This window comes from Phaethon lepturus, unplaced genomic scaffold, assembly GCF_000687285.1.
Source record: "Phaethon lepturus isolate BGI_N335 unplaced genomic scaffold, ASM68728v1 scaffold14266, whole genome shotgun sequence".
Lineage (NCBI taxonomy): Eukaryota > Metazoa > Chordata > Aves > Phaethontiformes > Phaethontidae > Phaethon > Phaethon lepturus.
Window position 1 is genome coordinate 1 of NW_010544229.1, and position 11855 is coordinate 11855.

General features: G+C 42.8%; 1 protein-coding gene across 1 annotated transcript; it reads left to right on the top strand.

The window, feature by feature from the left end:
* Positions 1 to 98: 98 nt before the first annotated feature.
* RAD1 (RAD1 checkpoint DNA exonuclease) lies at positions 99 to 8132 on the top strand. Its single transcript, XM_010288612.1, has 5 exons — positions 99 to 312; positions 3995 to 4103; positions 6850 to 7108; positions 7457 to 7555; positions 7876 to 8132. Exons 1-5 carry the CDS (start codon positions 118 to 120, stop codon positions 8057 to 8059), a joined length of 846 nt encoding a protein of 281 aa, XP_010286914.1. The 5' UTR covers positions 99 to 117; the 3' UTR covers positions 8060 to 8132.
* The last annotated feature ends 3723 nt before the right edge of the window (positions 8133 to 11855 follow it).

Sequence of the window (11855 nt, forward strand, 5' to 3'; positions counted from 1 at the left end):
TCTCATCTCAGGGCCCCACCCACTTTCGCCTGTCTCACATCCAGCCCGTCCCACTTCCGCCGGCTCACACGTCCGGCCCCTCCCACTTCCGCCACCTCCGGAAGCGCCGTGGTCGCCATGCCGCTCTCCGCGCAGCCGCCCGCCAGTGGCGAGCCGTACGTGCTGACCGCCAGCCTGGACAACGCCCGCCACCTCTCCAGCCTCCTCAGGGCCGTCCACTTCCAGGATCACGCCACCTGCTTCGCCACGGCCAACGGCCTCAAGGTGACGGTGGAGGACGCCAAATGTATCCAGGCCAACGCCTTCATCCAGGTGGGGGCTGCGTCCCCCGCCCGGGCTCCGGGCCGGCTGCTGCGGGCGGGGAAAATGCGGAGGGGCCGGTACCACCGTTAGCGACCTGAGAAGGGCCCCCGTTACGTGATAGAGGAAGGGTGCAGCGAGTTTACCCGTGAAGGTGAAACTTTGCGGAAATCACGGCATTGCTGCGGGCGCTGACGTGAAGGAAGTGCTGTGATGAGGCGGTGGCGATTTATGAGATGTCCGTGCTGTTGCAAGGCCGAGCTCAGTGCCTGGTTTGTTCATGCGTGCTTGCTTGTGTGATGAGCACCCTTGTTTAATGGTTTACGACCACTGGTCCTTCTGACCATACCGCTCCTAGATGTGTGAGCGAGTTCATAACGTATCTTACCCATCCTTCAGTATTTTTATTATGTTTCATCCCAAAGCCAAAAAGGTGAAATTAAAGTCAACTCTGAAAAAGAGTACAAATTTACAGGTGCTCATGTACAGCGTATCAGCTAGAGCTTCTAACCACGGGGCAGGAGCGTGTGCTTCACCACAGGACTGGAGTCCACACCTTGCGCTCTCGGATTCTCACTCTGCTGAGCTCTGCTCTCCAGAAAGGATGCTTGAGAGGTTACACAGAGACAGAGGATCTTAGCTACACTGAACTGTCCATATAGGCAACTTTAGATAGCAATCAAAATTATTTTGTCTTAACTTGCTTATATTATAAACTCAAAAACAGTCTTGCTCTTCTGCTACATCTTTCGTAGCTGTGACTGCTGGCTTTGCTTCATTTTAATTTTTTAAGGCATGCCTTTAATTTTTCTTCTTTTAACAATGGTTTACTTTGAGTGGTTTTTTTGTTTGTTTTTATTTAACACATGTCCAGCTTATAAATGCTTTGTTCATAAGAACAGGCATTGTGCTTGTTCCTGTTTTCAAAAGCATGTATGATAAGCTGGGGATGTAAATGGAAGGTGTGAGGAATATTTTATGGTAGTAACTCAAACCGAACTTTACCTTTCTTCTGTCCTTTAGAGTCTGCGTCCTTGCTATCTGTGAAACTGCAGCCTGAGCTGTGTGTGAAGGGCAGAAGCCTGAGTCTCCCTGTTCCTCTATCTCCCTGTATCTCCCCTTGCTTTCTTCTGCTTCTTGCTGCACAGTCCATCTTTACATGAGGACTGTGTTTGTTTGGTTCGCTTTCTGCCATTTGAGCGAGTTAAGCTGGCTCATGAAGTGGCCAGCAAGTGCTCGTGGAAGTTAAGCAGTGGGCACATGTGGGCAGGAGCAAAGAAACAGTGACTAGAGTTTTCTTTGAGAGTGTTGAGCTGTTAAGAACAGAATGCAATAGAATAGTTCTAGTTGGAAGGGACCTACAACAGTCATCTAGTCCAACTACCTGACCACTTCAGGCCTAACCAGAAGCTAAAACATGTTATTAAGGGCATTGTCCAAATGGTTCTTGAGCACAAGCTTGAGGCATTGACCACCTCTCTAGGAAGCCTGTTCTAGTGTCTGACCACCCCCTCAGGAAAGAAATGCTTCCTAATCATAGAATAGTTTGCGTTGGAAGGAGCCTTTAAAGTTCATATAGCCCAACCCCCCTCCTGAGCAGGGACATCTTCAACTAGATCAGGTTGCTCAGAGCCCAGTTCAACCTGACCTGGAATGTTTCCAGGGATGGGACATCTACCACCTCTCTGGGCAACCTGGGCCAGTGTTTCACCACCCTCATTGTGAATTTTCTTCCTTAGATCTAATCTAAATCTACCCTCTTTTAGTTTAAAACCATTACCCCTGGTCCTGTTGCAACAGACCCTGCTAAAAAGTTTGTCCCCATCTTTCTTATAGGCCCCCTTTAAGTACTGGAAGGCTGCAAGAAGGTCTCCCCGGAGCCTTCTCTTCTCCAGGCTAAACAACCCCAACTCTCTCAGCCTGACCTCACAGGAAAGGTGTTTCATCCCTCTGATCATTGTTGTGGCCTTCTCTGGACCCGCTCCAACAGGTCCATGTCTTTCTGGTGATGAAGGCTCCAGAGGTGGACACAGGAGTCCAGGTGGGATCTCTCGAGAGTGGAGTAGAGGGGCAGAATCCCCTCCCTCAACCTGCTGGCCACGCTGCTTTGGATGCAGCCCAGGATACGGTTGCCCTTCTGGGCTGTGAGTGCCTGTTGCCAGCTCGTGTCCAGCTTTTCGTCCACCATTACCCCCAAGTCCTTCTTTGGCAGGGCTGCTCTCCATCCCTTCATCCCCCAGCGTGTGTTGATACTGGGGGTTGTCCTGACGCAGGTGCAGGACCCTGCACTTGGCCTTGTGGAACCTCATGAGGTTCACACAGGTCTATTCCTCGAGCTTGTCCAGGTTCCTCTGGATGGCATCCTGTCCCTCATGCGTGTCAACCGCACCACTCAGCTTGGTGTCATCTGCAAACTTGTTGAGGGTGGACTCAATCCCACTGTTGATGTCATTGATGAAGATATTAAAGAGCATATTAAAGGTCCCAGTATGGACCCCTGAGGGACACCACTCATCACTGATCTTCATCTGGACATTGAGCTATTGACCACTACCCTCTGGATGTGACCGTCCAGCCACTTCCTTATATGTGTCACATCGTCCCCACATCAAATCCATCTCTGTCCAAGTTAGAGAGAGACATGTTGTGGGGCACTGTGTCAATGGCCTAATGTCCAGGGTAAACCTCCCCTGGTGCAGCTTTGACTCATCCCCATGTGTCCTGTCACTTGATACCAGGGAGAAGAGCTCAGCATCTCCTTCTCCACATCCCCTCTGCAGGAAGCCATAGAGAGCAGTGAGGTCGCCCCTCAGCCTCCTTTTCTCCAAACTAGACAAACGCAGAGTCCTCAGTTGCTCCTCACAGGACATGCCTTGCAGCCTCTCACCAGCTTTGTTGCCTCCTCTGGATGCACTGAAGTCCCTTCACGTTGTTCCTAAGTTGAGGGCCCAGAACTGCACACAGCACCCAAGGTGAGGCCGCACCAACGCTGAACACAGTGGGATGATCACGTCTTTGGACCCGCTGGTTATGCTGTGTTTGATGCACCATGGGATGTAGTTTGCCCTCTTGGCTGCCCATAAAAATAAGTAACTGCTTTTTCAAAAGCAGCTGATATCACCCTGCTTTATTTCTGAGATATTCTGTTCCTACAATTACCACAAAGCAGCTAGTGCCCAGTGGCAAACGGGATAGCCTGGAGTAGTTTATCCCCATCAGACTAGTCAAAAGGCATGTTTCAGCAGATGTTTTAATGTGGTGAACTCACTGTTCTATTCTTACATATTTTTATGATTTGAAATGTTCATTCACGGTCTGAGTGAAGAAAAGTACTTAAGTATTGTTTCTGGAGAAGGGTGGCACTGACTTTATATAGTTCACTGCATGTTTCCAGCCTCAGAAGTAGGCAGCTTTAGGATTTAACCTTGTACCTTGTTTTTAAACTATAAAAGACAAGTGCTTAGGTTTTCATGCTTATGCCATGCTACTTTGTTTCAACTGTGACCTGATTTTATTTTGCTAGTTTTGAGGTTGAAGACCCATTTTTCTTTAATTGATATGGTGTTACAAGTAGAAATCACTTCGTATCGCACTGATCTCTGAAAGATAAAATGCTGAATTTAAGGAAATGAGTGTAAACTGTGAAATAATTGCAGAAATGCCTCTCTGTTAATCTCTTTCCTTTCTCTTACAGGCAGAAATTTTTCAGGAATTTGCTGTTCAGGAGGAAACAGTGACGTTCCGGATCAATTTGTCTGTTCTTCTCGACTGCTTGACCATTTTTGGTACCAGTTCTTTGCCAGGTAACGTGCATATTTACCTTGACAGTGTATGTGTAATCACATGTAATCACATAGTGAAGCCTGTACATAGCAATAGGGAGATTTCCAGTCTTGGCAAAACTTCTGACTTCCTCACTTTAAGTCCTTCTGAGCATGGCAGCTATTGCTGTTAAGCAGGACCCATCCTGTTTACTTAAGCTAATACAGGTGTGTGCTGTGATAACAGTTGATGGAGAGAAGAAAGGAGCCGATGAATGTGAGCCTAGCCAGTGTGTCAAGGACTGCTGCAGCAGGAGAGGCTAAAAGAGGCTGATTTAGTTTGGAAGATGGAATAAAAGTAGATGTCTGTGTGATGCTGTTTGGATAACTGAGAAACAGAGGAGTCTTCCTGTGAAGGTAATGTTTCCTGGTTCTGTGTAAGGCAGTTGTTCTGGGAGAGAACCCCTTTGTGGCATGAGGTTCAGTGAGCAGTGCCAGCGTGTACCCTTGCTCTGGTTTGGGGCTGAAGATCTCAAATAGTTTCTGTAATCTTGTTAAGAAAACATGTCAAGTAATTTTTTCAGGCATTTCTGGCAAGTTTTATGATGTTTGGACTGGAGTTCTGACTCTGAGGCCCGTGCTGCACCCTAGGATTGACACATGCTGTGACTGCCTTACCTGTGGATCTCTTTTCTGTCCAGGGCCCAGATCATCCACATTGCACAAATCCTGATTTTTTCCCAAGTGCAGCCCATTCAGGGTAGTCAGTATGGAAGCAGAGAGCACCAAGGTTGCCTCTGCTAAGGTCAGTACTTCACACTGCCACGTGTGTTTAATTGGCCAGCAGGGCAGGCTACAGATACCCTCAGCATCAGTCTAAAAGACTATTGCTTGGGCAAACCGGGGCAGCCTCTTGTCAGAGCTGTCACATTGAGCTGAAAAAGCAACGAAAGCTGTCAGTATATCTTAAAGCCACAGGGGATCCACACTGGGACTCAGGCTGACTAATTGCTGTGAATTGTAACAGCACACTGAGAGACAGTATAGACATAGCTTGGAATTTCATAGAATCATAAAACAGTTCGGGTTGGAAGGGACCTTTAAACATCATCTAGTTAACCCCCCTGCAATGAGCAGGGACATCTACAATTAGATCAGGTTGCTCAGAGCCCCATCCAACCTGACCTTCAATGTTTCTAGGGATGAGGCTTCTACCACCTCTCTGGGCAACCTATGCCAGTGTTTCACCACCCTCAGTGTGAAAAATTTCTTCCTTACATCTAAGCTAAATCTACGCTCTTGTAGTTTAAAACCATTACTCCTTGTCCTATCACAACAGGCCCTGCTAAAGAGTCTGTCCCCATCTTTCTTCTAAGCCCTCTTTCAGTACTGGAAGGCTGCAAGAAGGTCTCACCGGAGCCTCTCTTCTCCAGGCTGAACAACCCCAACTCTCTCAGCCTGTCCTCACAGGAGAGGTGTTCCATCCCCCTGAATTTGTCTTGCTAACAAAAAATTTTGTATCAACTCAATAGTAAATGTGAAAGAGTAGAAATACTCCTGTCCAGTATTTCTGTGTCTTACGGAACCCTGGAACGTCTATCTACCTCAGAAGCATTAACAAGCGTATGTGTGAATTAGGAAATGTTCTGGGGCAGATTTGCTGGGCTTGAAGAAGTCTGCAGAGGTTCCACGTAGTGCCGTCAGTTCATTATGCTCCTGCTCCCGATGCAATAGCTGTTATGTGGCACCTTCTGTTCCTTCCCTTTTTCAGGCTGCACCTGTATCTGTTCTATGAGTATTATCTCCAGCTTGCAGATAAGGTACTAAGCAATGATGCTTACCTAAGGTCTCATGAAAAATCCACAGCTGGATTGGGTAGCACTTCAGGTGCTATAAGAGCACTTTAGATTTTGCTTATCAAGTGTGTGAATTACAAAAATCAAATAGACTGTATTATTGATCCTGTTTGTGACAGAGCTGTATGGGAAGCTGAACAAATACTGAACTACATGAAACCATTTGTTTAAACAAAAAAAACCCCCAGGTATTAGTGAATTTTATTTCCTATAAGTTAATTTTAATTTTTTTTTTTACTTGATGGTTGTTCAAAAATATTTTCACAAGCAAAAATAACTACAAGTTAGCACAACTGTGTGGGTGCTAGAGGATGCACTGTGTACTCACATGGAGTAGAGTGAAACCGTGATGGGTTTTTTGGGCAGTTCTACCATTGCAGCTGTGCATTGAACTTGGCACTCCTCTGCTATTTCTGTTGTGGCTCTGACCTCGAGGCCTAAATCAACTGTACTAAACAGCATATTTTGGGAAGCCAAACATTCAGATTATCATTACCTAGCGAAAGGAGAATGTGACCATAATGCACGCTAATTTCAGTTTGGGTTGCACAAGTAACAAGAGTGGTAAAGAAAGACAATGTGAGTCAGAGAGAGCCTCAGGACCATGGAGGATTTTCCAGTTCCAGTGAAATATTTGTAGCATATCCAGCTTCATTTTCACAGCTAATGTTACTGTTTGGTATGTGACACGAGTTGGGTTTGAACTGGTGTCTACATAGAAATAATTTCATTTTGCTGCATAATGATTAGCATTTCATAGAGTGTCTAGGAGGCTGTGCTAAGCATGCTACATTAGCGTATTGGAGGCTGGACCAAATGTGCTAAATCAAATTGAACTGTGCCCCATATGCCATCAAAATGCAAATTTTTTTAAAGTGATCAGACGTGCTAGCTAGCCTTCAGAAGAATGTATATTTCATTTTCTTTTTCAGGAACATCAACAGCCCTTAGGATGTGTTATCGTGGTTATGGTTATCCCTTGATGCTGTTGTTGGAAGAAGGAGGAGTAGTGACAGTGTGCAAAATTAACACTCAAGAACCTGACGAGTTGTTAGACTTTGATTTCTGCAGTACAAAGGTTGTTAATAAAATTATCTTGCAGTCAGAGGGGCTACGAGAAGCATTTGCCGAACTGGATATGACCAGTGAAGTTCTGCAGATTACAATGTCTCCAGAAAAACCCTACTTCAGGTATTGGAAACTATGTTTTCAACTCAAATATTCATGCTTGGCCTACATTGGTAGGGAGTGGAAGTTTTCAGGGTGAAGAGGGGGAGCTATTTTGAATATTGCTTTATTTCAAGAAGAATTGTAATGAGTGTAGCAAATCACAATATGTAATTGAATTAACATAGTAATGAATATATTGACAACCTGGTAAATATGACACTGATGTGGGCAGTTTAGCATTTTTAATTAAATAAAGCAAAACCAACAGTAGTGTTTTGTGAAACATTGAGGTATGCAAGATGACTGATTCTGATGAGTTTTTAGAGAGCTGTGATCAGGTATTTTGAGGTGGTGCCTTTTTTCTTTCAGGTTATCCACTTTTGGAAATGCAGGAAGTGCACATCTTGACTACCCTAAGGACTCTGATTTGATGGAAGCATTCCACTGTAACCAGACTCAGACAAACAGGTTAGGAAGTCTGTGATCAGTGCCTTTTGTGGCAGGTCATGTGTTCTTGCTGGAACGTTAAAAAAACTTCTTGTGCTACTGTAACATTTATTTCCCTAGTACATGGGAAAAAAGAAAATACTTCCTGGGTGATAAAAGTCTGTGTCTGTGATCAAAAGCTAAGAGGTAACAGTGTCTGTCCAATATTATTACCAGGAAAAGATCAAATTAGCATATTGCTAATTTAATTTTTAGTTATTCTGTGGGTTTTGTTTGGAGTAATGTTTAGTTCCTGTCTGTACAATGTATTTTTTTCAGATTACTTTTTTTGTTCCCTGCAGGTACAAGATTTCTTTGCTTAAACCATCTACAAAGGCACTGGCATTATCTTGTAAAGTGTCCATTCGAACAGATGCTCAAGGATTTCTTTCACTGCAGTATATGATCAGGAATGAAGATGGACAGATCTGTTTTGTGGAGTACTATTGTTGCCCTGATGAGGATATTACTGAAGCAGAACTGTAGGTGAACGTTTTGGCATCTGTATTATAGTTATGGATATATAAAATACTCTATTTTTTTATAAAACTGAATGAAAGCCATAAAGATTGGTAGGCTTGATATTGTCTCTTTTTTTTAACTCTGGAATTAGAAATACGAAGACTGCATTTTTATTCCCTTGGAAACATTTCTTAGCCTTGGCTCAAAAACTTGAAGCTGAAAGAGCAAAAAGGGGAGTTGATCACCTATAGCCACTGATTCCAGCGCAGATGTTAAAGTGGTGTTTGTGTAATACATTTCTGCTTTTTACAGTGCTCTCCAAGAATTTTTATTTGTGTTTTGGTTTTTGTTTGGTTGTTTTTGTCAATTGCTTTGGCTTGTTCTAAGCAATTACACAATGGAAAATCTGAATACTATCTGTACGTTAGCCAGTTAGCTTTTCAATGACTTAAAAATAAAACCAAATTTGTCTTGAAAGAGGATGACGTTTTCAAACTGATTTCTTAATAGCAGCAGGTGGTTTCTTTCTGGCAAATGCTGGTATGTTTTGCTGGTGAAGCCACTAGGCTCCTCTTAATCATGATTAATTCTTAATATAACTCAGTTCCTTGGAATTTCATCTGATACCAATTTACCCTTTTGTCTGCAATACTAGTGTTGAATTGGTAAATTAAGATAGAAGCCAAGTTTTACTTACTCATTACTCGTAACTGTTCTGGCAACATTACTGTTTTCTATCTAGTAATTTATTACTTATCCGGAAGAATGCTGCTGCTGAAATGTTTCTGTACATACGTGTCCATGTTCCTACCCTGCTACTCTCTACTAACTCTTTTATTCTGTTAAAAATCGTAAGGAGTTATGATTCATTCATAACTCCTTTTCTCCTTTCATATGATTCATAAGAATCATAAGAAGAGAGAAAAGTTTCATATATGAAATTATTTGTGAAATTCGTTTACCTTCTCAATAGCCTTTTTCAGCAACAGGAGGGACTCTTAAACTGAAGTGGAAGAATGTCTGCCTGTGTCCCATGGAGTGGTGTGTTCGTATCACTGCTAAAAATGGGCCTGACCTCTTGCTTGATGAAAAGGGACCGGGATTTCTGGAGAGTTTTCTGCACTGTCCAGCTTTGCAAAACAGTGAAGTGGGCTGTATTTGGGTAGAAAGTTGCACTTCTCCTTTCACACCTCTCTGTTGCAAAGAACCCACTCAAAACCTGATCTGGTTGAAAATGTCCCTGTTCACTGCAGGAGGGTTGAACCAGATGACCTTTAAAGGTCCCTTCCGATCCAAACTGTTCTAAAACAGGAGGTCCACTTAATCAGGGCATTTAAGGAGATGCAGAGACTGCAAATCACACTGCAAGAGACTGAAGTCTCCCTACCTTTCTGCCATGGGATGTGATCCAAAAGTCAGCAATCTGCGTGTAGTTTCTACAGCTTCAGACTGTAGGCGAGTTTTGTGGTTTGCCAGAAGATGAGGTCCTGCTTTGCACATGTGGAAAACAGTACGATCATATGTTACCAAGTTGATTGCTCCAAAGTTCAACAGAATCCAAGTCTTTTGGGTTTATTTTAAGTTTAAAATGCTTTTGTTGAACATCTTTCACCTCTTGCTTATGTCAGCAAGAGTGTACTTTCAGAGTACACAGTGTCAACAGTTCACTTTTGTTGTCTTCTGTGCAGATCATCCATTCACTGCAATAAATTTTACATTTGAAAAACAGTTACAAATCTTTGAACTACAGGACTGATAAAGATACCTAATAATATTCTAAATTACTATTATTTACCTTTTTTTCCCCCTAAACTTAAGTATTCAGTATATGTGAATTTCCTTTTGGCTTACTGTCTCAATTTCTTTAGTGAAAAAAAAAAAATTACTATGATCTCACTGGCAATTATTAACATTGTCCCTGACTACTGAGTGTTAAGAATGATTTATATAATCTCTGGGTGATAGGATAAAAATGAAACAGAACATGACACTTTCTTAGTGTGATTTATTTTAGAGTATCAAAGTTCCTTGTATTGTGTTCAAGGACATTACTGTGGCTTAACATTTGTACTTTTATGTAATTGCCTACAGATGTACTATATTACTTCTTAAAATAGGACTTCTAACAATTTCTTCTTTAATCTACCAACAGTGATCATGGAAATAATGTCCTAAGAAGTTACAACACCCCAAAGTACCAGAAAGTAACTGCTGCATTTCATAAATTATAGCTGTTAAAGACGTGCATGATTTGTGCAAGACTTAACATCTGTACCCCAATTGGACTAAGTTAGGGCCTAGACTCCTAAAGGTGGGGAGGTGCTTGTGCCCCTTGTGCCTTTGTGGATATGGTTCTTGGTGGACAGAACCATGGAGTCTGGATTACAGACTTGTGCAGCAAGGCAAGGAGTGGATTTAGGATCCGCCTATGATGGATTCTATTATATCTCTGCCTTCACACAAAGTAAAGTATAAAGGATGAAAAGGAGAACGACTGGAAGGCCACTGTGCATCTTGCTGACCTGGTAAATTGCTTAAATTCTGGAAAGCTCCACTGCTGGATTAGATTTAATTTCCTACCACACTTTGCATGAGATCCAGAACTGGAGTGACAGTATCTTTCATACATTTAATCTCTTCTACTTGACTACATGTTTTCCCTTTGCAGACAATGAGAAACCTACAGTAGAAGAAACATTTAGTTCATGTTTATTCTTTTACTGTCACAGAACGGACTTGTCATGACCCAGATTTTGCCCATCTGCTTTCTTACAAAATAGTACATGTGAGTACTCAGAATTATCAGTGGTGTCAAAACAGTTCCTAGAGGTGGGAGCTGGAATGAGCATTTTCCACCCAGGTTCAATATAACTGTAATAGGTGCTGCCTGTCTGCTCTGATTTAACTCCATTTGGGGCTCTGGGCAACCCAGATCCAGAAGCCACAAAACTGGCAAGTGACTTTTCCTCCAATTATTTTCAATTGTGCTTTTCAGAGTAAGAACTGACCTCAAGTCTTTAAGAAGGCATCTCTTTATTCTACCTGAAAAGCACTACAGTATGCTTTGGGGCCCATCAGTCTGCTGGGAAAGTGGAAGCCAAAATAATGACTTTGGCTTATGGTCCTGACAATCTTTATGCAGCAAAACTCCAGCGATGCCGGTGCTAATGTTGTCTCTTGCCTCCCAAGAGGTTGAGAAGTTCTTGTGTCTCTGGCTTTCACAGGTTGAGGCCCATCCACAACCATTTGCATCTGTAGACTGTTGAGCACAAAATTCCCCAAAAGGAATTGAATTCCATACCTCTGTTTGAAAGTTAGTCATGAGAAAGAATCAGTTGTTTAATTACATATGGATTTATAAGGAAATATATTAATTGTATTCTTGATTAGACAGATCTTTAGTGATGTTAGCAGAGTGGTTGGAAAAGCTGAGATAAGCCACATGCTGTTTCCTGTAGGTGTCTGTTTTGAACTTTGTTTTGTAGTAGCTTGTAAACCCCTAAGAATCCAGCAGGTGGGTCTTACCAAAATAAGTATGTAGAATTTGTATAAATAATCATAGTAACACTAAACAGTCCTTTTGCTGAACAAATATGGAATTATTTTTAAAAGGAGCTTTTACAGAATAGAGGCTTGATGCCTTCCTGTTCTGACAGAAACTTACTTTTATATGAATCTGTCTTTGGCAGGGGGGCAGGACCACTTAGGTATAAGTGGAAGCTAAGGGCCACAACAGGCTGCTTCAGGCTCTTTCTACCTTACCCTCCTTCACCAGGCTCTGACAGCTAACAGGATCCTGGGAACTACAGGCCTGTCAGCC